Source organism: Sapajus apella, unplaced genomic scaffold (assembly GCF_009761245.1).
Source record: "Sapajus apella isolate SASKATOON/1434 unplaced genomic scaffold, GSC_monkey_1.0 scaffold65, whole genome shotgun sequence".
NCBI classification, from domain to species: Eukaryota; Metazoa; Chordata; class Mammalia; order Primates; family Cebidae; genus Sapajus; species Sapajus apella.
The window spans coordinates 6,560,154-6,583,583 of record NW_022437005.1 but is presented as its reverse complement, the minus strand read 5'-3'; the positions used below and the strand labels follow the sequence as shown (position 1 = coordinate 6,583,583).

Sequence of the window (23,430 nt, the reverse complement as noted above, 5' to 3'; positions counted from 1 at the left end):
TGCTAAAAAATCAAACCAACACAAATCTTCAGTTGGAGTTACAAGCAGGCGGAAGAGACGTGTTTGGTTGGCCCGCCTCCTTTTTAGAAGGTAAGAGGGGATGAAGAAGAGTCTGTATCTCACACCAGCTCCTCCCTTGACGTCTTTCCATCTGGGACAGTGGGCTCTGGCTTCCTCACGAGCTAAAGATGAGAGAACTAGTTCTAAAAATAGCAGGCAGGGTCCCCACAGCTTAAGGTCAGTTATGTGCCCTGGAGCCTCTGGTAACCTTGGGCTGGCCCCAACTTGACTGGGAGAAACCTGCTGTCTCTTTCCCTCCCTTTCCCTCAGGCCATTCATGCATAATCCTGCCTCCCAGACATGGCTGGAACTCCGGGGTTCTGGCTTTGTGGCCCCCACAGCTTCTTAATGCTGAACATGAAGCCTCCAAGGAAAACAGAAGCCTAGTCAGGGGAGGCAGCGGGGAGAGCTTGTGTACCCTCAGAGCCTCCTAGGAGGTAGGCAGTATTAGTGACTTTCCACCCAGTCGATCCCTCCTTTCAAACCATTATCTAATTAGGAGTTCAAACTGACTGCCCGTGAACCAGAGTCGGCCGTCAGAAGCATTTTTTTTTGGTCCTCGGGGTGGTATTTATGTTAATAAATTAATTAATTAATCTTTGAGACAGGATGTCTCTCTGTCAACCAGGCTGGAGTACAACAGTGTGATCACAGCTTACCACAGCCTCAACCTGCCACCTCACCATCCCCAGCAGCGGAGGTTACAGGCACACGCCACCACACCTGGCTAATTTTTGTTGCTGTTGTTTTTGTTTCTTCTTTTTCGTTTTTTCTGATTTATTAGACATGGGGATCTTCCTCTGTTGCCCAGTGGTCTCTAATTCCTGGGCTCAAGTGATCCTCCCACCTCAACCTCCCAAAGTGCTAGGATTACAGGTATGAGCCACTGCACCTGACTTTAGAGTGGTTTTTATTTTTTAATTTTAATTTTATTTTTTATTTTTGAGATGGAGTCCCTCTCTGTCTCCCAGGCTGGAGTGCAGTGCACAATCTTGGCTCACTGCAACCTCTGCCTCCCAGGTTCAAGTGATTTTCCTGCCCCAGCCTCCCAAGCAACTGGGAATACAGGCATGCACCACTATGCCTGACTAATGTATTTTTGTAGAGTCAGGGTTTCACCATGTTGGCCAGGCTGCTCTTGAACTCCTGACCTCAAGTTATCTGCCAGGCTCAGCCTCCCAAAGTGCTGGGATTACAGGCATGAGCCATGATGCTCAGGCAGAATAGTTTTTAAATTGAGATTATTTTACATGAAAATCTAGATTTCTGGCTTCACTTGAAAAAAACCATAAAACTCACATTCATTCTTGCGTGGCAAGAACTGGTTGGAACTGAGTAAGCAGCTTCCCCTTCTAGAAGGGACTTGTACTTTCCAGTTTTGTTGCAGTCCCCACCAATCCCACCTGTCTGACACCAGGCCCACTCATTCATTCCATTTCTGTTTGGCCCTGAAGGTTGTTGAGTTTGTGACTGAGCTGTTTTACTACGTTGCCCTCTCTGAGATGTTCCCAGTGTAAGCCACAGCTGGATATTCACACCTTTGAGTAATTGCTCCTGAGGCTAGACTTATTGACTGGCTTCTAATGAACACAATATGGCAGAAGTGATGGGATACCACTTCAAGAGTAGGTTATAAAAAGACTGTGGCTTCCATGTCTCTTGCTCTCTTCTGTTTCATTTGCCCTGGGGGAAAGCCATCTGCCATGTCCTGGGGCCAGCCCTGCGGAGAGAGCCATGTGACAGTGGACCAAGGCCTGCCAAGTTAGTTTGTAAGTGGATTCCTCACCAGTCAAGCCTTCAGATGAGACTATGACCCTAGCCAACAACTCCTTCCAAATCTCATAGTGACCTTGGGCTTGAGGCTCTCAGCTGAACTGCATCCAGATCTCTGACCCTCAAAAACTGTGAAGTATGAATATTTGCTGTTTGAAGTCACTAAGATTTGGGGTACTTAATTACACGGCAATAGATAGCACAGCCTCAAATGATGCTGTAGAAATGGGTTTCTACACACCACCATAAAGACATCTGAAAGAATGTTGTGCTGGGAAATTATCCTCCATCCAATTCACCTTGGACCAGTGGACATACCGGTGACAGCTATATGTACACATCTAAGTTTAGGGTTTAGAGTGACACCCAGAACATCACGGTGAGGACTTTACACCATGAAAAAGAGCCCAGGAATCCTGTACCAGTATTTAAGTCAATAAACATAGAACTAGCTTTCTCATAGTTGTTCAACCTCATTGAAGACATTTGATTTTTTAAGGCAAATTCCTTGATTGGGGATATCTGGGAACAAGAAAAGGAGAGGCATAATAGAAGTGGCCAGGAATAAAGCATTTCAGCAGTAAGAAACACTAAGACTTGGAAATAGATTAGAAAGGTGTGGCATGTTTTTTCTGATAAAAAGTGTGTAGTGTTATGAATTTTCATCTGATTGCTGCTTTAAATATATACCATTGATTCTGATAGGTAGATTATCAGAATCTTTGATTCTGATTATCTTTGATTATCTTTTTTTCCTGTATTTCTGCCTTTACTCCAGAGTTGCTTATTAGAGGGTTTTAAAACTTCTAGATGAGAGGGCCTTTTTGTTTATTTGAGTTTGTCCTTTCATTACCATGCTGGGACATGATTTAATAGGTTTACCTATAGATAAGTTGATTGACTAGAGGAGTGTATCTGTGTTTGACTTATGTGCTATAAATGAAGAAGAGATCAGACACGGTGAAGTTATATACCAGCCTACAGATTTCTGTCTTATAAAAGGGCGAACACCAAAGGTTACAGTTTCATTGCCCTGTAGGATGTTACCAGTTTTGATTTTAACTCAGCAAACTTATACTACGTTGACTAGAAATACATCATTTGTCAAAGCATTTTTTAAACTAGCTTTACTACTTACTGGTTTCCTTATGATGGGTGAGATAAAGCTTTGGCAAATGTTCATTCTATATTGTACAAGAGTCATATTTTAACTTCTTGAAAATTTTACATTGACACAATAGTCCTTCAAAACTACATTTTCCTTCTTGGTATGCTTCTAATTATGAAACTTAGAGCTACAAGGAAGTCCGGAGGAACATGTCATTGAGGAGAACCTGGGCAATCTATTTCACTCCTGATTTTAAAAACCAAAGTTCAGTGCCGGGTGCGGTGGCTCATGCCTGTAATCCCAGCACTTGGGAGGCCGAGGCAGGTGGATCATGAGGTCAAGAGATCGAGACCATCCTGGTCAACATGGTGGAACCCCATCTCTACTAAAATACAAAAAATTAGCTGGGCATGGTGGTGTGTGCCTGTAATCCCAGCTACTCAGGAGGCTGAGGCAGGAGAATTGCCTGAACCCAGGAGGCAGAGGTTGTGGTGGGCCGAGACCGCGCCATTGCACTCCAGCCTGGGTAACAAGAGTGAAACTCCGTCTCAAAAAAAAAAAAAAAAAAAGAAAAACCAAAGTTCTACCAGGACTTTGCCCATGGAATAACTGTTCTGATGCTAACACATGCTGCCAGCATCAGAAATGAATGGCCACAATGTACTGGAAAAACCATTTATAAAACCATAAAATCCATTACTTTTTGAAAACACGAAGAGGAATTTCTCTTCAATAAGCTCATAGCATTCCTAGAAAGTCAGGGGCGCCGACCTGAGTCCTGGAAATGTTTGGAGCGAATGGTGGGATGTGTATGCATCCAAAAATAACCAACAGGCTGGGAGCCCCAGCTCATGCCTGTAATCCCAGCGCTTTGGGAAGCTGAAGCAGGAAGGTCACTTGAGTCCAAGAGTTCAAGACCAGACTGGGCAACAAAGGGAGACCCTGTCTCTACAACAACTAAAGGAAAAGTTGTCAGGCATGGTGGCACACACCTGTTGTCCTAGCTACTTGGGAGGCTGATGGAGGAAGATAGCTTGAGCCCATGAGTTCCAGGCTGCAGTGAGCTATGTTCACACCACTGCCCTCCATCCTGGGCAACAGAGTGAGATTCCAACTGAAGAAAAAAGAAGGGCTAACAGCTCCTGCAGAGAGAGGCCACCATCCCTATGACCTCTCTAGAAGAAGTTTTCTGGGAGAGGGAGCTGGAAAAGAAAGAAGGCAGTCACAGAAGAACCAGAGCGGGAGGTCACGTGGGGTCAGGAAGCCACAGGGCAACGTCAGGTCAGGTCCGACTTCCATCTCTGCTGTATCCTAAACTGGGCCTCAGTTTCCCCATCTGTAAAAGGAAGGGATTTAGACCAGCTAAACCTCTGCTGTCCAGTCTGGCAGCTGCTGGCCACATGTGGATACTGAGCACTTAAAAAATGTAGCTTGTCTGGCAGGGTGCGGTGACTCACACCTGTAATTCCAGCACTTTGGGAGGCTGAGGCAGGAAGATCACTCAAGGTCAGGAGTTAAAGAGCAGCCAACATGGTAAAACCCTGTCTCTACTAAAAATACAAATAAAGTTAGCTGGGCGTGGTGGCGGCTCATCTGCAATTTCAGCTACTCAGGAGGCTAAGGCTGGAGAATCACTTGAACCCAGGAGATGGAGGTTGCAGTGAGCAGAGATTGTGCCACTGCACTCCAGTCTGGGTGACAGAGAGAGACCCTGTCTCAAAAACGATGATGACAGCAACCACAAAATGTAGCTGGTCTGAATCGAGATATGCTGAGTGTAAAATACACACAGGGTTTCAAAGACGTGGAATAATACATGTTTTCAAATAACATGTGGTACACAATCAATATACACCATTTTTGTCAATAAGAAAGTGGTACAAAAAGAATGTAGAATATCTGATTAATACTTTTTTATATCTATCATGTGTTGACATGATGATATTTTAGATATACTAGGTCAAATAAAATACATTATTAAAATTAATTACACTTGTTTTCCTTTTCAAGTTTTAAATGTGGCTACTAGAAAATTTAAAATTACATCTGTGGCTTATGTTGTTTTCTATACGACAGCTGTCTCTCCAGGTGTCAGTGACTATGAAGAATTTATTTATGGAAAACAAAAGACATGTCCAGATACTGGTGTTAGGCATGCTTTGTAATACTATTATCAGTAAATTGTCGCTGTGCCAATCACTGTCACTAAATCTCTGCTCGCTCTGCTGTTTCCATTGCAAGGTGCTGAGAGACCTGTGGGCTGATACACTGTGGGAATGTGGACTCACTGGACAGCAGGCAGGTGACATCCTGTCTGCTCACAGTCCAGGGGATCTGCTAGGAGACCAAGGCACAGCATTCATCTCTATGGCTTTTAAACATCCAGAGACCCATGTAAGGATTTGCTTAATGAAATTACTGACTAGCAGGAGTTTGAGACCCGCCTGGCCAACATGGTGAAGCCTCATCTCTACTGAAAATACAAAAAGTTAGCCAGGTATTGTGGCACATGCCTGCAATCCCAGCTATTCAGGAGGCTGAGGCGGGAGAATTGCTTGAACCTGGGAGGTGGAGGTTGCAGTGAGCTAAGATCGTGCCATTGCATCCCAGCCTGGTCATAGAATAAGACTTTGCCTCACTTAAAAAAAGAAATTACTAAAACGTGGTTTTTCAGTCTATCCATTATTTTTCACGCCCCTGCCATCTCTGTCCACGGTATTGTCATTGTGCACGCAGATGAATGAATTTCCACTTATCTGAAAATAAAAAATCTGAAAACACCACTGCTGGAAATTTCTGAGGCCTGAGATATGCAGCTGTACCAGTTCTGGGTGAATGAAAAATTTTGCTTGGCAGACAGAATTTTTGAAAATTGAATACGTTTTCTTTTTTTTTTTTTTTTTTTTTTTGAGACGGAGTTTCACTCTTGTTGCCCAGGCTGGAGTGCAATGGCGCGATCTCGGCTCACCGCAACCTCCACCTCCTGGGTTCAGGCAATTCTCCTGCCCCAGCCTCCTGAGTCGCTGGGATTACAGGCATGCACCACCATGCCCAGCTAATTTTTTGTATTTTTAGTAGAGACGGGGTTTCACCATGTTGACCAGGATGGTCTCGATCTCTTGACCTCGTGATCCACCCGCCTCGGCCTCCCAAAGTGCTGGGATTACAGGCTTGAGCCACCGCGCCCAGCCTGAATACGTTTTCAAACGCCAAGGAGACACCAATAGTTAAGGGAACTCAGCTGCAGTAAAGTGAATCATCACACCTGGTTCGTCGATTTGGTACAGCCAGATTTCAGTAACGTGGCTTCTTCAGAGCTAGTCTCAGGTCTAGCCTTTGTGGTGCCAGAGAGCTCTTCTGTGATTCTCTGAAATGTAATGACAGGTCTTCTGTTTCAGAAACACCACCATGATGCACCTTCTTATCCAACCTGTGAGACATGACCAAAGAAGGCCTCTCAAGCTGGGCCTCTGCTGCTGGGCCGGGCCCTTGAATGACACCAATTGGTTTGTGAACCCAGGTTCAGGGATCCTTCTGCAGCATGAGTAGCTTTGAGGCCCAGGAGGGTAGTATCCCTGTACGCTGAAGCACAGTTTCTTCTTGGTCTAATAAGAGCAACTTTTACCCTGTCCCAGAGGCCAAGGAAGGTTAGAAGGTGGCCACTTAGAAAGGGGAGGCTCTACATACTTGAGGTTGGGGAGGGCAGGTCTGCTCAGGAAGCCCAGTGGCATGCTGATAAGAAATTAGAACTGTCGGTCAGACAATTCACACTGGTTCTCTTCTGGCACTGTTCTTTGCTGTAGGACCCCTCTCAGGATCAGGGCCGTGATGACAAAAGGAAAGAATAAATCCCTTATGGCAGAGCTCTGAGTTATGAATTGAAGTTTATTTCCTGTTACTGCCTTGAGACCACAGCTAGGCCTTCAGACGTAACATTTCTCCCACAATTTGATCTTTAGACAAAACTAAAGGAAGATACCCGCTCAGCCCATGTGAGCTCTGTTGTCAGTGGATAAAGTGGGTGTACAGCCCAGAAGGGTGGTTGGGAGGCTGATAGTGGGGAGGGAAAAAGGAGGGGCAGTCAGCAAGGCCGAAGCCTGGATTGGTGGGCTGGGACCCAGGAGAGGCTCACGATGTTGCAGAGGCAGGACCGGAGGAGGAAGAGCTGGGGGAAAGTGGAAGCACAGCCCGAACATCTTTGAACATCAAGGTGAAGGGCACAGACTTGGTCCTGTGTCCAGCAAGGAGCCAGGGTCTTCAGGCAGGTGACATGGATCAGTAGAAACACGTAAAGCATTGGTGTGGGTGAATAATAGGCATCATTTATGACACCCATAATGGAAGAATGAGAACCAAATGAAAGAACGAGGACCTAGGGAGGAAGGCAGATATAGGACAGGAAAGAAGGGAAAGGACTTTGGAGACATGAGAAATATTTGGGCCAGGGGTGATCCCAGGGATTTCGGAGGCTGAGGCAGGAGAATTGCTTGAAGCTAAGAATTGGAGACCAGCCTGGCCAACGTAGAGAGCCCATTTCTATTTTTTTTAAAAAGAGAAGTTGTTTAAAAAATTTTAAAAACTCAATTTTAAAGAGGAGGATTTGCCAGCATTGGGAGCCTGGATGGTGGGAGGTGTGGGTGCGGCTTGGGGGAAGCTACGGCATTCAGGGAAAGGGGGGGGGTCAAAGATAACTTTGAGCATCTCTGCCCTTAATTCAAGACTATCAAGAGCTTTCCTAGCCTAGATGACATCTTTCTTAAGCAAACTCTTTTGTTCAATATACTTTTGAAATCTGAGAGCAATAGGTGTTCGCATTTATTACTTAGAAGCAGATAACTTTGGCTACCATGTCTAGGGTGTTACCCCTTGCCCCCCACCATGTTTTTGTTGTTGTTGTTTGAGACGGAGTATTGCTCTGTTGCCCAGGCTGGAGTACAGTGGCACCATCTCAGCTCACTGCAACCTCCACCTCCCAGGTTCAAGTGATTCTCCTGTCTCAGCCTCCTGAGTTGCTGGGATTACAGGCACCCATCACCAAGCCTGGCTAATTTTTGTATTTTTAGTGGAGACAGGATTTTACCATGTTGGCCAGGCTGGTCTCAAACTCCTGATCTTAAGTGATCCGCCAGCCTCGGCCTCCCAATGTGCTAGGATTTACAGGTGTGAGGCACAGCACCTGGCCCTGCCACATGTTTTGTGGAGAAGGAAGATACTACTTTTCCCAGATGGTTGTGGAAAATTAACAATGGTGCTGTGAGCAACTGGAAAGTGGGTTTATCTGCATAGGATGGATGTGGCTGGAGCTTCCGGGATGTGATTCCACATGAACAGTAACCACGGGGCATCTCCGTGACCCCAAAATGCTCAGACAATCTGTGTGTTATCCACACACCTCATGTCCTCTGGCCTATGTGAGTCATGTCCGTGAGCCAGGACAGATGGGAAACCACAAATCAAGGCTTGCTACTAGTGGTTAGCAACTCTGGTTTAGAAACACAAAGTGGATGGGAAAGATAATGATGAAAAAGAGGTCCAGTGATTGCCTTCCAATTATCTGTGCTTTACACAAAGTCACATGAGCACTAATAGCCTAGAGAGGGATAATGCTCATGTGGAATTCAGCTGTGAGCCAAGAACGTGACCAAGAAACCTCATGCTTTATGAAAGAATCCTCTCCAGTTGTACGGCATCACTGGTGTCTGCTGAGACGTGCGTTGATTGTAGTCACATCAAGAGTCACTCCAAAACTTAGCCCCAGCCACCTTCCTAAATGGTCTAATGTCAACCTCAGCTCTCAAGTCGAAGGCTACTTCCTCGGGAAAGGTTTCTCTGGAACCCCAGATTAGAGTATACATTCTCAGAGCTCTTTTAACTTCTCCCATGAAGCATTTTTAGAAAATGATTTATAATTATGTGTCTGGTGCTGTGATTATTTGATTAACATCTTTCTTTTTCTTTCTTTCTTTCTTTTTTTTTTTTTTGAGGGCAGTGGTGCCATCTCAGCTCACTGCAACCTCCATCTCCTGGGTTCAAGCGATTCTCCTGCCTCAACCTCCCAAATAGCTGGGACTACAGGAGCTCACCACCACACCCTGCTAATTATATTATTATTATTATTTTGTATTTTGAGTAGAGATGAGGTTTCACCATATTGGCCAGGCTGGTCTCGAACTCCTGACCTTGTGATCAGCCCGCCTCGACCTCCCAAATTGCTGGGATTACAGGTGTGAGCCACTGCGTCAGCCTGATTAATATCTTTCTTTGCTACCAGACTAAAAGCTCCATGAGGTTAGGAGTGGCTTCTGCTTTTTCTGTCTCTGGCCAACTGCAGAGCTTGGCTGCTCATGGGTGCTTAAAGGTGAGAACGGAAATAAAGCATGGTGAGTCAGAGCAGGGCTAGTGGGTCCCAGAAGGTGCCCACTGGGTGACCACCCATTTCAGCACTGAACTCTCCTCCAGCTTCTTACAAATAAACCTGCAAAGAGTCAGTACAGGATGTCCAAAGGGCAGTTCACGTCTCCTCATAGATAACTACATGACGAATGCGGGTGACTAATTATGGAACAGCCACAGCGAAGAATAACTATGTCTAGAAGGAAGAGGAAGGAGACTGGGTGTGGTGGCTCACGCCTGTAATCCCAGCACTTTGGGAGGCCACGGTGGGAGGATTGCTTGAGCCCAGGAGCTCAAAGAAAGAAGTATAAAGTAACTATATCATTTACATGGAGCATTTGACTTAAATAAATTAAACAATTTAAGCTCTGCCCCAAACACAAAGTTACAAATAAGTGAAATAGTGCAGGCATCTTTGCCAATATTTTCATGGGCATTTGACCCAGGAAAGGTTACATGGTAGGTCTCACCCTCTGTGGGGTCAGGCAGGCCTCCCACCTCTCACCTGATTGGTTCTTTCCTATAGCATAGCCCAGAAATACAAGTCAATGACTTTCCCTGCTGGCCCGCTGAAAACTCAAATAAAAACAAACATGATTTTCTTAGAACTGCAGGAAAAACTGGGTACAATGGACATGATGATAGGTAGTGCACTGGGCCCCAAAGCACAGTTTCCTAAGAAATGTTCAAAGGCAGCTTTGACTGTACTCCATTTTCTTCTTTTTTAACCCCCCCCCACCCCCGAGATGGAGTCTTGTTCTGTCGCCCAGGTTGGAGTGCAGTGACGTGATCTTGGCTCACTACAACCTTTGCTTCCTAGGTTCAAACAATTCTCCTGCCTGAGCCTCTCAAGTAGCTGGGATTACTTGAGGGGGCCACGCTCGGCTAAGTTTTGAAGTTTTAGTAGAGACAGGGTTTTGTCATGTTGGCCAGGCTGGTTTCAAACTCTTGACCTCAAGTGATCCTCCTGCCTTGGCCTCCCAAAGTGCTGGGATTACAGGTGTGAACCACCCTGCCTGGCCTCCATTTTCTTCTTTTGCCTTGACTTTAAAATCTAACTACTATGTAAGATACAAGGCCACTGTGTTTCCTGATCGTCATAAGGTGGTAATTATGGACTAGCCAATATTTAGGTTGATCTAGACAGTGCTTTGGGTTAAGGAGAGGTTTTGAATCATCCTTTCTGCCAGGGGGAAATAAATATCTTGGCATCAGATGCAACCCAGGAACCTGCCGGATGACAGCTGGGCCACCTGGTGGGCTCAGCTCTTGATCTACAGGGGACTTGAGGAGCTCCTTGCTCTCATCTGCCTCCTGTGGGTGAAGGTTATACAGGTTTGATCAAAACTGAATAAATCATTTGCGAAGCGAGACTACTTATGTCCACAAAGCTTTAACTATTAGGATTGATCATTGAGACCATCTGTGTCAACATAACTTAACTCTTTCTTCCAGGATCTTCTTGCCCAGAAAATTAAGGCTGTAAACCAATAAATGACTTCACTGTTTGCTGCAGGAAATGTCTACACAATAATTTGTCCTGGCAAACAATTTGCTCACCTGGGAAAACAGCTCACTTATCAAACAAGGGTTTATTTATCAAGGCCCACTTCAATATCCTCGTCGTGCTGTATCCACCAATCCCAAGCTATGGTGGCACAGACATCACTGAAATCAAATCAGTTTCTCGAAAAATGCAGCTTGAAGGACTTGGGCCTAGATCCCTGAATCTTATAAATCTGCCTCTTAATCTCCCCTTGCTTAGACATGAATAGGACTGTGTCCTAGTGATGTTCTTCCTTATTTCAGTAAATCTCATGAACCTTGCTTTATCAACAGGTTCTTCTGATGGATTTCTTTGTAAAGTCAACAGTTGACACAATAAATAAGTTTTGTTCTCTTGGTAACAGGACACATGTAAGTAAGTGTTAATACATACAACCTATGAAGGTTGGTTAATTGTTAAACATTGTCACTGCTCGGGCTGGGCGCGGTGGCTCACGCCTGTAATCCTAGCACTTTGGGAGGCCAAGGTGGGTGGATCACCTGAGGTCAGGTGTTCATGATCAGCCTGGCCATCATGGTGAAATCCCATCTTAAAATAAATAAATAAATAAATAAATAAATAAATAAAAACATAGTCACTGCTCAGTAATAAAACCTCCTCGTGTTCCTCCTCTGGGGATGAGACCTGATGTTGGAACACCTGCCTATGACAGATTTCAAGTGCATATTTTACTTCCACTTTTCTTCCTTTTTAAACATAATTCTGTATTTTCAAAATTTTCTATACTGAGGATGCCTTAATTCGAGGGTGGATGAAAGGAAACAAAGTGAAAAGCCACAAGAGGGGAACTGATTCCCAAGTGTCAACTAGAAACGACCACCACGTCTTCATTAAATACACACACACAGAGTACATAAAACACCCATTTAAAATCTTATCTCATTAAGCTAGCAAAGTAATTTAGTCTCATCAACATCAATATGAACACAGAAGAGTTAGACAGTTGTTATCAAGCTTCCTTGTTATCATAAGAAGCCTTTGGGGATGTTTGATAAAATATACCAGAAAATAGTATTTCATCATTGTAAGGTGAGGCTGAGGAATCTGGTTTTGTTTTTGTTTTAGGAGAGAACACATGACGACAGTATTTATTCACTGGAAAGCAAAGTCCAATGTCCACCATAAAACCCTGCAGCTGAAAAACGGCAAGCTGAGCAGCTCTCAAATAAAGACAGCCTCCGCCGTCTTGCACAGCGCAGCCCCTCTCACGCCCAAGTCCTGTACCTGCGTGAAAGCACTAAATCACAGACCCCGCAACCTGTTGTACGCCCCGGTGACAGTCAGCAGCTGGGCTCGGGCAAGCTCCCTTAGCCGGCGCTGGCTCAGAGAGCAGACTTCCCTCAGCAGCTCCAAGGAGCGCTGCAGCTCCCAGGCTAAGGGAGTAAGCCAACGATTTGAGATCCTAATCAAGGCTTCCTTTTACCTTAAAGAAACTTCCTCGCTTGTCCAGACTGCGGGCGCCCATGGTCCAAGCTGACATTTCCCCCAGCGAGGCTCCACTGCACGCCGGGGACTCCTGAAGGTAGAGACATTTTTAATGGTTAGTCCAGCCTGTAGGAAATTCCTTTCTAAGCCACAGAACACTCACAACAACAGTCCTGCCAAGATCTTTTTCCGTCAACAACACAGTGCCATTTATTTCCCACCAAGCCCTTACATCTCCCTTCAGCCCCCACCAGCGCAGTTCCTAGACTGCCCCACCTCGCCAACCCACCTCCCAACTCTGCCTCGGACGGAGAAGGTCCTTGGGACTTCAGGACGCATAATGATTATTTTATGTGTTTGACCTCACTCTGAAATGTGCATGGAACCAATATTAGATGTCCCCATCATCTGCTCTGAAAGCTTATAGATTGAATGTGGCTAATCACAGAAAGACATCCGAAGGAGGAGGTTCTGTATGTCCCAGGAAATCATGCTGGAAGGGGCTGAGGTCATCCTTAGCTCTGCTGGCCTCTCCCCCACGCAAGGTCAACAGAAGGGCACTGGGAAGAAATTGCTCCATTTTTTTTCTTTAGAAATCAGAAATATTTGGATAAAATCCTGTCACTGTTTACAGGGATGAGTTCACAGAAGAGGACAACATGTAAACAGCTTCATGATCATCTAAAAAAGAGGAGTTGAACATAGAGAAAAACTGAGAGGCAGAATAACAACACAGTTCTGAATTCTAACTGGCTTTTTGAGCTTGGAATTTCCCCTGCTTAGGGCATCAGATCCCCATAATTCTTCCCTTTGGGACACAAAGTCTTCAACATTCAGTTCTAAGTTAAACACAGACACACCTCTGCCAGCTGACCCGTCCCAGGCCTTCATGCATTGAGGGGAGCCTGAGGGTGCACCCCAAACCCTTCCTTACCCAGTGACTGTCCCAGGGGCAAGTATAAAACCACCCTGTCTTTCCTCATTCACCCCTTCTCACCATAACATGCACAGGATGTAGCTCATGCCAACCGTGACCGACACAGAGGAAGGCCAGTGAAGGAAAGAGTGAGACTGTCTCTTGCACCACCAAGGAATATTCAAAGTGGTTCAGCTGCAGGGGTGGGGAGGCACCAAAGCTAAGGCAGCTGCTGCTGCAGGTTCACTGAGGCTGTTTCATTATTACTGAGTGGCGGAGAGCCAGCGACACAAACAGGACATTGAGGGCGACGTTTAGGGGTGTTTCAACAAGTGGAAAAGCATGAATCCATAGCTGAGAAGTGCATCCAAGTGAGTGAGCAAGGATCTTTGCAGAGAGATTTTTTTTGGACCCACGATTTGCTCCCCCGCTTGCACTCACAGTGAGTGTGATGACCTGTGCACAGAATCCAATCTAGAAAAAAATAATGATACAGCGCATCCCTCCCCTCCTTCCAGAACCATCGTCTCTTTGTGTCATTGCTCCGTGGTGTGGCCACTTTAAAGGTTCGATGGTGTCTTCCCTGTGTTTCTTTCCACTTGTGATCCTGCTGGGATGAAGGCCAGTGTTCCAGAAACCTCCTGAGAAGGGAGTGTGTGATTCTGCTGACACCAGAAGTTCAGGTTCTGGGGTTCATCACTCATTAGCAAAGTCCACAGGTTGGAACAACTCCAGAAAGAAATCACAGTGCTGTACTCAGAACTAGGAGCGGAATGGGAGCCACACTGTCACCTTGGGGAGCAAACCATGGCCCGTTTAGACCCAGAAGCACACAATAAAAAAGCGTACCCTGCTTTAAACCATGCCTAATGTCTGGAATTCTTTTTATTTCAGATGTTTTTTTCGGCAGCGGATTTGATGTCGCCTGGCAGTTCAGGAATTGCTAAACGAGAGCCAAGACTTCATTCCTCATCCAGACCTAAGTTTCTTTGTTCTGTTCTGAAGCTTTCCATATACAAACTCTTTCTGATGAGCCAGAGCAGGCAGGGAATTTTGCCTATAGCATTGGAGCAGTTTGGGTTCCAGAAGTGTACTAATTAATTACTTTAATTAGCTGCCTGAAAACTGCATGTGCACACTTTAACTCCAGCAGTCCTCAAATCACCATCCAATCTGGACTCTGCTCAGGGCAGGACAATCCATCACATTTCAAAAGATGCCAGCGGCATCTCTCCTTCATGAGCTGCTCCAAGAGAGAGAGATGGGAGCAGGTGACAGGAACACACCGCCAGGTGCCGCAGCAGGTACGTCCCATGGGATTAAATGCTGGGGGCCATCCAATAGTTCCAGCAGACAGTACATAGCTTACTGTTATTTTTAAAAACAAAGTTCTTGGCCAGAAAAATTAAGTTCTTGGTATGTGCAGTGGCTCATGACCAGCACTTTGGGAGGCCAAGGCGGGAGAATCACTTAAACCCAGGAGTTTGAGGCCAGTCTGGGCAACATAGCAAGACCTTGTCTCTACAAAAAAATTAAAAAAAAAAAAATAGGTGGGCGTGGTGGTGTGCTCCTGGAGTCCCAGTTACTCAGGAGGGTGGATCACTTGAGCCCAGGAGGTCGAGGCTGCAGTGAGCCATGATCACACCACTGCACTCCAGCCTGGGTGACAGAGTAAGACTCTGTTTCAAAAAAATTAAAAAAAAAATTCTTAAGGTTCCCAAAGAAGTTCTGGTTTAATATTTTTCTGTAGTAGCTATAGTTTCCTTCCCCAAACAATAACCTCAGATACCTTGATTCAATACCGACAGCAATTTAATACAATTTAAAATGATAACTTCTTTCCATCTGCGGTTCCCCGCACCTCCCCACAGATGTCACCCCAGCAGCTGCATCCTAAAACCACCCCAGTAACAGGCTGGACTAAGAAACGAAAAGGGTACCGTACTTTGAGAGGCAGTGAAGTTCTTCCAGACTTGTACCGGTTGGAAGCTCGTTCTTTTCCTGGCTTCCCTGAAGGGTAAAGTGGATTTTTGAAAAAAATGAGCCCAGCGCGTCCAGTAGATCTTTCCAGACACTAGCTAAAAGCTAGCAAAAAAGAAAAAAAAGAAGAAGAAGGCAGCCCTCATGGGACTAAGGACACTGCAAACATTTGGGAGCTGCCAAGCCCTTTCAATAACACCACTGAAAGAATGTAAACGGAGCTGGTTGCATTGGTCGGCACTAATGGACAAAGGCAGGAAGTGACTATTCCTCATTCTCCCAGAGACACCAGCCTCTGTCACTTTATAGTAAACCTAATGGTGGCTTTCCATGTGGCCCCAAGAGCGACGGCTGAGGTAAAGCAAAGTCTGTCCTTAAAAGCTGAAAGCACTCCTGCGTCCCCTGGCTGGGCTCCAGGCTGCGCTGCCTGCCTGCTGTGTGAGACCAATGGAGGCTGGCTGGCCAACCCATTCTCCCGACAGCCACTGAGGCCAGGAGCCGAGGCTGCCACCTGGCCCCTGGCTGTGGGCTGGCCGACTGGAGTTGAAACACACAGTGCCCGATTTCTAGTTCACTGATCAATGGAACTGGGTTGAGTCACTGGCATTTTTCCAGCTTTTGCTGTGCCGGGCCACAGGCCAGATCTTGGCAAGATAGAGAGCTTGAGAAGCATTAAGGGCAGGCCTGTTCCCTTCTCTCCCTTCCCTCCTCATCTTCCCCTGACCCAGCTTTTCTCTTCCGTCCCCTCCCTTCCCATCCCCCGCTCCGTTCATCTCCTCTTAATTTCTTTAGTCTAATATAACCTTCCTATTTCGAAGGAAGGATTTTATTTTATTTCTTAATTGACCAGCAAAAATTGTATGTATTTGTGGTATATAACATGATGTTTTGAAATATACAGGTACACATATTACAGAATGGCTGTCAATAATTAACATATATATTACCTCACATGCTTTTTATTTGTCCTGAGAGCACTTCTTAAAATCTCCTCTCTTTGAAAATTTTCTTTTCTTTTCTTTTTTTTTTTTCATTGAGACAGGGTCTTACCCTGTTACCCAGACTGCAATGCAGTGGCACTGTCTCAGCTCACTGCAGCTTCCACCTCCAGGGTTCAAGTGATTCTCCTGCCTCAGCCTCCCGAGTAGCTAAGCACAGATGTGCACCAGCATGCCTGGCTAATTTTTGTATTTTTTGGTAAATATGGGGTTTTACCATGTTGGCCAGGCTGGTCTCGAGCTCCTAACCTTAAGTGATCCACCTGCCTCGGCCTCCCAAAGGGCTGGGATTACAGACATGAGCCACTGTGCCCAGCTGCAATTTTTAAATATTTAATACATTGGTATTAACTAGTCACCACATTGCACAATACAGCTCTTGAACTGATTTCTCCTTCCTAACTGAAAGTCTGTATCCTTTGACCAACATCCGTCCAATCTCTTCTCCCCCTGCCCCCACTCCAGCTTCCTATTTTATCCTATGTTATTTACTTTAGGCCGCAAGTGCCAACCCACAAGAGAAGCAGCAGAAGCAATTATATTGGATTCCACTACTCGCAAGTCTGACTTAAGGGACACTTAACGTGCTCAAGCCCTGGATTCTCATCTCCACGCTGCGTGAGGTTGGCTACAGAAGCTTTCTAATCACCACCTTCTGTTTTTCTTTTTAGCCGCTGAATGAGGCGAGGCAGCTCGGACTTCAGTCTCAGTAAACAAGACCTCGTTATTGCAATTATTTTACAGCCAAATTGACTGAAATAGGAAAAAGTGACTCACCCTAGGGGACCTGTCAGGTCAAGTCCGAATCTGAGAAATGCATCTCACTTTTTTGCCTGGTTCCTTAACCAGCTCCCGGGGAGACGGGTCATCTCTCCTTCCAACGCCTTTTGGTTTTTGTAAGAGCGGTAGAAGGAAGTGGAGGTGGCTCTGTGTCTGGGTGCAGGGAACGTCTCTGAATATTTCCATAATTATGTTTGTATTACCCAATATTTCACACGTTGGACAGAAAAATGTTATTCCAAGGTCAGACTTGACAATTTGAACTGTGTGAATTAAAAGAAATTTTTAAAGTGTCTTGGATCACTGTTCAACATGGGTTTCCCCTCACTCAACAATCATTTTTTTTTTTAATTTAAGTTTTAAGTTCATGAAAACTTTTCATTGAAAAGAGAGGCTAATTTGTGGGAAAGAAAGAAGTCATATGCAAAGAACTGCATTCCCAGCTCCCTTACTTAACAACAGTGTTTTAATATTCGTTTTAATTATTGTTTTTGAGGCAGGGTCTCATTCTGTTGCCCAGGCTGGAGTGTACCTCCTCAGTCATGGCTCACTGCACCTCGACCTCCTGGGCTCAAGTGATTCTCCACCTCAGCCTCCAGAATAGCTGAGACTACCAATGTGTGCCACCACGTTCAACGAATCTATTTATTTTTGGTTTGTAGAGACCAGGTCTCCCTCCGTGTGTTGTGCCCAGGCTGGTCTCAAACTCCTTGCCTCAAGCCATCCTCCTGCCTTGGCTTCCCAAAGTGCCGGGATTACAGGCATAAACCACCAGGCCCAGTACTAATCCCATTTAAAAGCTGTGCTTGGTCAGAAGGGCTGAAAATCTGCAGTAGCTAAAAAGCTGTCTTCATGGGGGGAGATTTGCATCTGTAGAGAAAAATCTACACTAATGCAGCCAGGCTTCCTCTGAGGTCCTCTCTTGTCCGACGTAGGAAAGATGAACTGAGAGGCTGGCACTTTCAAAGGTCTGAAAGAACCATTTCCCATCGATTCTCTCTGAGAGCTGCTACGTGGGAGGTTTCTATGCCTGGTGAGACCATCTTTGCTAGTCAGGCCTCCTCTTCTCCCCCTCCCATCACCTGTTTTGCCACCATCCAAACCCCCATTCTTTCTGTAACCTCAAGATGGCATACAAGCTTCTGAGCCCCATGGTGGGATGGGCGTGACCACTCTGTGGCGCTCCTCTGGGCGTGTTAATAAAGGTATGTGCCGTTTCTCCTCTTAACAAAATGCCTTTTGTCATTTGGTCTTTCATCCAACCTTCAGAGAGTGAAGGAGAAGTTTCTCCTTGGCTCCTACCAACCCATATGACAGCTCAATTTATGAGGAACAGACAGCTTGAGTGAATAGATATGAGAGAACATTGGGACACAGGGTGTGTGCTGCAGGAGTGGGGGGAGAATGTGCAATGAAGAGTCTTGAGCAGTTTGGGTAGATTTATATTCCATTTCATCAAATATGTTTTGACCAGGATGGCATCCGAAGAATGAAGGAGACCGTGAGTTCTCAGAGGCGGGTAGAACTTTGAGATACTTACTATCATCCAATCAGATTTTTTTTTTCTTTTTTTGAGGTGGAGTTTTGCTATTGCTGCCCACCCAGGCTGGAGTGTAATGGCACGATCTTGGCTCACCGCAACCTCCACCTCCTGGGTTCAAGCAATTCTCCTGCCTCAGCCTCCCGAGTAGCTGGGATTACAGGCATGCGCCACCACACCTGGCTAATTTTGTATTTTTAGTAGAGATGGGGTTTCTCCATGTTGGTCAGGCTGGTCTCGAACTCCTGACCTAGTCATCCGCCTGCTTAAGCCTCCCAAAGTGTTGAGATTACAGGCGTGAGCCACCGCGCCCGGCTCCAACCAGATGTTTAATTCAAAAATCTTAGAATCAACTAAAGCCAACACTGATAAAGAGAAAGCTCACCAAACCAGAACAGTACTTGCAGCTGTCACTTTTGATGGGGTTTCTTAGACGAATACAGCACAGGGAGACCTGTGGACCACCTGAGGGAAGATGCTTCAATTTAGGGATGAGGAGGATGGACAAAAGCCACATTTTGATCTCTTCTGTCACCCTGCTAAGGTGAGTGGAGGTTTTGCTGTTTCCCCCCTCACTCTTTTTAAGTTTCTGACTTGAATGAAATGCAATTAATTCTGTTTTTCTGATCATGGGACAGTTATAGACTGTTGTAAAAATGTTTTTTAAGTTGTTATTTTAATCTGGTCTTTGTAACCTCAAAGAATATTTTAACTTCATGTTTAATAAACACAGATATTCAAATTAGAATGACACCAATACTGATAATTTTCATGGAGAACATACTTTCCAGAGCAAACTCCAGAAAACCATCTTAACTCACTGGCTCTTTTTCTTAAATGGTCCAGTTAAATTGCTTAAAACTTTTTTGGGTTCTATTTTAATTTTGCACCTTTCTTTCTAATATAAGAATTTAAAGCTATTGAGAATTCTATGTTTTATTTTTAAAACTTTATAGTTTTAGCTTTTTCTTCTTTTTGAGACGGAGTTTTGCTCTTGTTGTCCAGGCTGGAGTGCAATTGTGCGGTCTCGGCTCACTGTCCGTTTTAGCTTTCATCCATATCTATGATCCATCTCAGATTAATTTTTGTGTATGATATGAAGGTGGAGAGTCTGTTTTTTCACATAGATATTCATTTAATTTTAATTATTATTATTACTTTATGAGATAGAGTCTAGCTCTGTCACCCAGGCTGGAGCGTAGTGGCGCGATCTTGGCTCACTGCAAACTCCATCTACCGAGTTCAAGTAATTCTACTCAACCTCCTGAGTAGCTGGGATTGCAGGCACCCGCCACCATGCCCAGCTAATTTTTGTATTTTTAGTAGAGACAGGGTTTCACTGTGTTGGCCTGGTTGGTCTCAAACTTCTGACCTCATGATCCACCCACCTAGGCCTCCCAAAGTGCTGGGATTACAGGTGTGAGCCACCATGCCCAGCCATACATTTTCAATAAATGGTAAGTATTTTTATTGCCAAACTGGGATTACAGGCGTGAGCTATTGCACCGGGCCCATTTCATTTTACTTTTATAGAAAATAGCTTTTAGGGATGAATGCTTTTCTTGTAAACTTTGTAAAAGAGATGATTGATTAAAAAGATTTTTGTCTTCATGAAACTTTACTGTTTAAGGTTCCTGCCCTAGTGGCGTGGCGGTTTTCATTATTTCTATGAAGTTCCAAATTTCCTGGGTTGCATTTTGAATGTCCGAATTTCGTAAGATTGATGCTTTTGTCACTTTTTAGTCCATAACAAGTGTGACTGTGAATAGTTAGTGACAGCTATCATCAGGTTTTCTTCTATAGTGTCACTTTTCTCAGACCAAGGTTTTTTCACTTTCCAAAATTACAAACAAGATATAATTCATCAACTCATGTTTGGATTCATCACAAATTATGATGAGTGCATCTTTACCCATTTTATTACGAAATGGCTACAATACTAGTGATTTCATAATTCTTAGTAAGGAAAGTAGAAGCAATTCCACAGAAACTCTAGCAATATTCTTTGGCCCAGCAATGGAGTACTGAAATTCTAAATGCAATACTCTTTATTCTTCTAATGTCTTTTGTTTTGTTTACTAACAGCCTATGTCATTAGCAGAGTAAAGAACATATACAAAGTCCACATGATTACGTGAAAATGACCTGGGTCTACCAGCCAGGTCTGGTGCATGCCTGTAATTCCAGCCGCTAGGACGCTGAGGAGGGAAGGTCTCTTGAATCCAGGAGACTGAGGCTGTGGAGAGCTCTGATGGCACCACTGCACTCCAGCCCAGTGAGGGGCTGTGTTTCTACTTAAAAATAAATAAATAAAATGAAATGTTCTGGGTCAAAATGGCATGACAACCAGCTCTATGAAGGAATAAAAGAGGAACATCACCCCTATATAATAAATGAGCCTCTAGACACTTCTTGCCTGGAATCTCATGTATTGATTTACTTCTTTTCCTTCATTTTGATCATGAATATGTCGATGTCTTTCCAAAGTTCCCCTCCACCGTTAGGGTGATTACCATCCCCTTTACTTAGTGATGTGCAAGGAAATGTTCAACAACTGGCTTTCTGGGAAGTAAAAGCCCCACGTTGTAACATTTGCCTATTTTGTGGTGTAAATACTCCCATCATGGCCGGTTTCAACCTACCAACGTGACATCAACAGACTTAAAAAATTCAGGAAAACTTAACAATCAGCTCTAGTGAGCAGAGAGAACCAATTCCAATTCACCACTATATTTAATTTACCAACTCTAAACCACAAGGTCTCTGAAGAGGTGTCTTTTATTTGATTCTTTTCAGTAATAAAAGACAGCAAAAGTAAGCAACTAGATCTCCAGATTGAAGCCAGTGCTTTATCCATGAAACCACATTATTTGTCACTAGTAGGACACAAAATATTTTGGCTATCATCTTAACCAACTTAAATGATGCCATCAGGAAAAGTTAAAGGAAGCCATATGTTCAGTCTGTTATCTTAGACTTAATAGGTTCCATTTCTATGGAGATTGAAGAGGAGAAGAAGAAAGATCTTCCCTTATGGAACCAGACATTAGAGAGCTCATCTGCTTGTTCACAGTGCCTCTTTAATACCTTACGTGCTGCCTGGCACGTATGTGCTTAGTAAATGTTTGCTGACGAGTAAGCGCATAGGATTTTACAAACAAGTCATCTAGGCTGAAGAGGAGGGTTTTTAAAGAATGATTTTCTCAGCTAGGTGCAGCAGCCCACATCTAAATCCCAGCATTTTGGGAGGTCAAGGCAGGAGGATCGCTTGAGCTCAGCCTGGGCAACACAGCGAAACCTCATCTCTACAAAATATTAGCTGGGTATGGTGGCATGTATCTGTGGCCCCAGCTACTCAGGAGGATGAGGTGGGAGAATCGCTTGAGCCTGGAAGGTCAAGGCTGCATTGATCCTGCGACTGCATTCCTGCTTGGGTGACAGAGTGAGACCCTGTTTCAAAAAAAAAAAAGAATGACTTTCTCTAAAGCATAAGATGATATGAAGAACCATGCTTAGCTTTAAGAATGGCCAGATGACGCAAAATGTCAGCAACACACATACGGTGCTGTTGACCCACAAAACATGCTGGAAAAAACTTTTTTTTTTTTTTGTTTTTTGAGACAGAGCCTCGCTCTGTTGCCCAGGCTGGAGAGCAGTGACATGATCTTGGCTCACTCCAACCTTTACTTCCTGGGTTCAAGCGATTCTCTTGCTGCCTCAGCCACCTGAGTAGCTGGGATCACAGATGTGCACCATCATGCCCAGCTAATTTTTGTAATTTTAGTAGAGACAGGATTTCGCCATGTTGGTCAGGCTGGTCTCGAACTCCTGGCCTCAAGTGATCTGCCCGCCTTGGCCTTCCAAAGTGCTGGGATGGCATAAGCCACCACACCAGGCCTGGAAAAATAATATATTTTTTTCCACACCACTTTAAAATATCAAAAAATAAAATAAAAGGGTTTAGGGAGTCCATGTGTTCTCTCTGTGGTTGGATTTTTCTTACAGAATTCTGTGATCTGAAGCTCTTTCCTCTCACTATAGCATACAAACCTACTTTGTTCTCTACAAGTACCTAGCCAATCATGTTTCTCAGCTCTTTCATTTTTGCACAAATTGAAATTCTAGAGAAATCTCCAGGTGTTTGTCCAGGCCATCACATCAGCATTGAAGATCATACAATGAAGAAAGGCCATGGCAAATCGACCACACTATGTGTTTGTGCATGTCCTTGCAATCCATGTGTTGTTGGATTAGAGTCTTAAAATTCTCATGTTTTCTCTTAGGAAGTGAGTTGGAGAACAGATGGGCCTCCTCTGAAGAATGTCTTCCTTGTAAGCCCACAGATTCCATGTGGACAGTCAGCGGAAGCACACTAATATCAAAATAACAACACACCACGACACCGTCTATCCATAGTAAATGCTCTAATAACATGCATTAATATTTAATATCATCACATAACCAGACTCTAGAAATTAGCAAGGGAAGTGCACAAAGAAACAGTTCTCCAAAATAACTTAGTATTTTGTGTGTCTATGAAAGAGTCATGAAAATCCACATAATGCTCTCAGAGATATTGGTTGCCATCACCAAAAATGTGGTCTTGGTGGCAGCAATTGTGCCTCAGGAGTTCAGGCATGTTTAAAAGTCAGTCTTGGGCCAGGCGCGGTGGCTCACGCCTGTAATCCCAGCACTTTGGGAGACTGAGGTGGGTGGATCACGAGGTCAGGAGTTCGAGACCAGCCTGACCAACATGGTGAAACCTTGTCTCTACATAAATACAAAATTGAGCCAGGTGCAGTCGCTCACGCCTGTAATCCCAGCACTTTTGGAGGCTGAGGAAGGCGGATCACGAGGTCAGAAGATCAAGACCATCCTGGCCAATATGGT

General features: G+C 44.7%; 1 protein-coding gene and 1 long non-coding RNA gene across 12 annotated transcripts in view; one reads left to right on the top strand and one right to left on the bottom strand.

The window, feature by feature from the left end:
- The window catches only part of RIN2 (Ras and Rab interactor 2), a 241,351-nt gene that overhangs the window by 102,367 nt on the left and 115,554 nt on the right, over window positions 1-23,430 (bottom strand). For 5 of the 11 annotated variants that reach the window (XM_032248107.1, XM_032248110.1, XM_032248113.1 and 2 more), the window contains one exon: window positions 12,325-12,417. In XM_032248107.1, coding sequence (XP_032103998.1) covers window positions 12,325-12,381 — 57 coding nt within the window. In that variant the 5' untranslated portion in view covers window positions 12,382-12,417. Of the gene's footprint in view, window positions 1-12,324; window positions 12,418-12,602; window positions 12,760-13,323; window positions 13,447-15,182; window positions 15,903-23,430 lie in introns of those variants that run through there. The other 6 variants (XM_032248111.1, XM_032248115.1, XM_032248106.1 and 3 more) reach the window with 6 other exon arrangements.
- Window positions 14,456-17,345, top strand: LOC116530131. The gene is made up of 2 exons (XR_004259845.1): window positions 14,456-14,546; window positions 16,892-17,345. It is a non-coding gene; the product is annotated as an uncharacterized LOC116530131 (long non-coding RNA).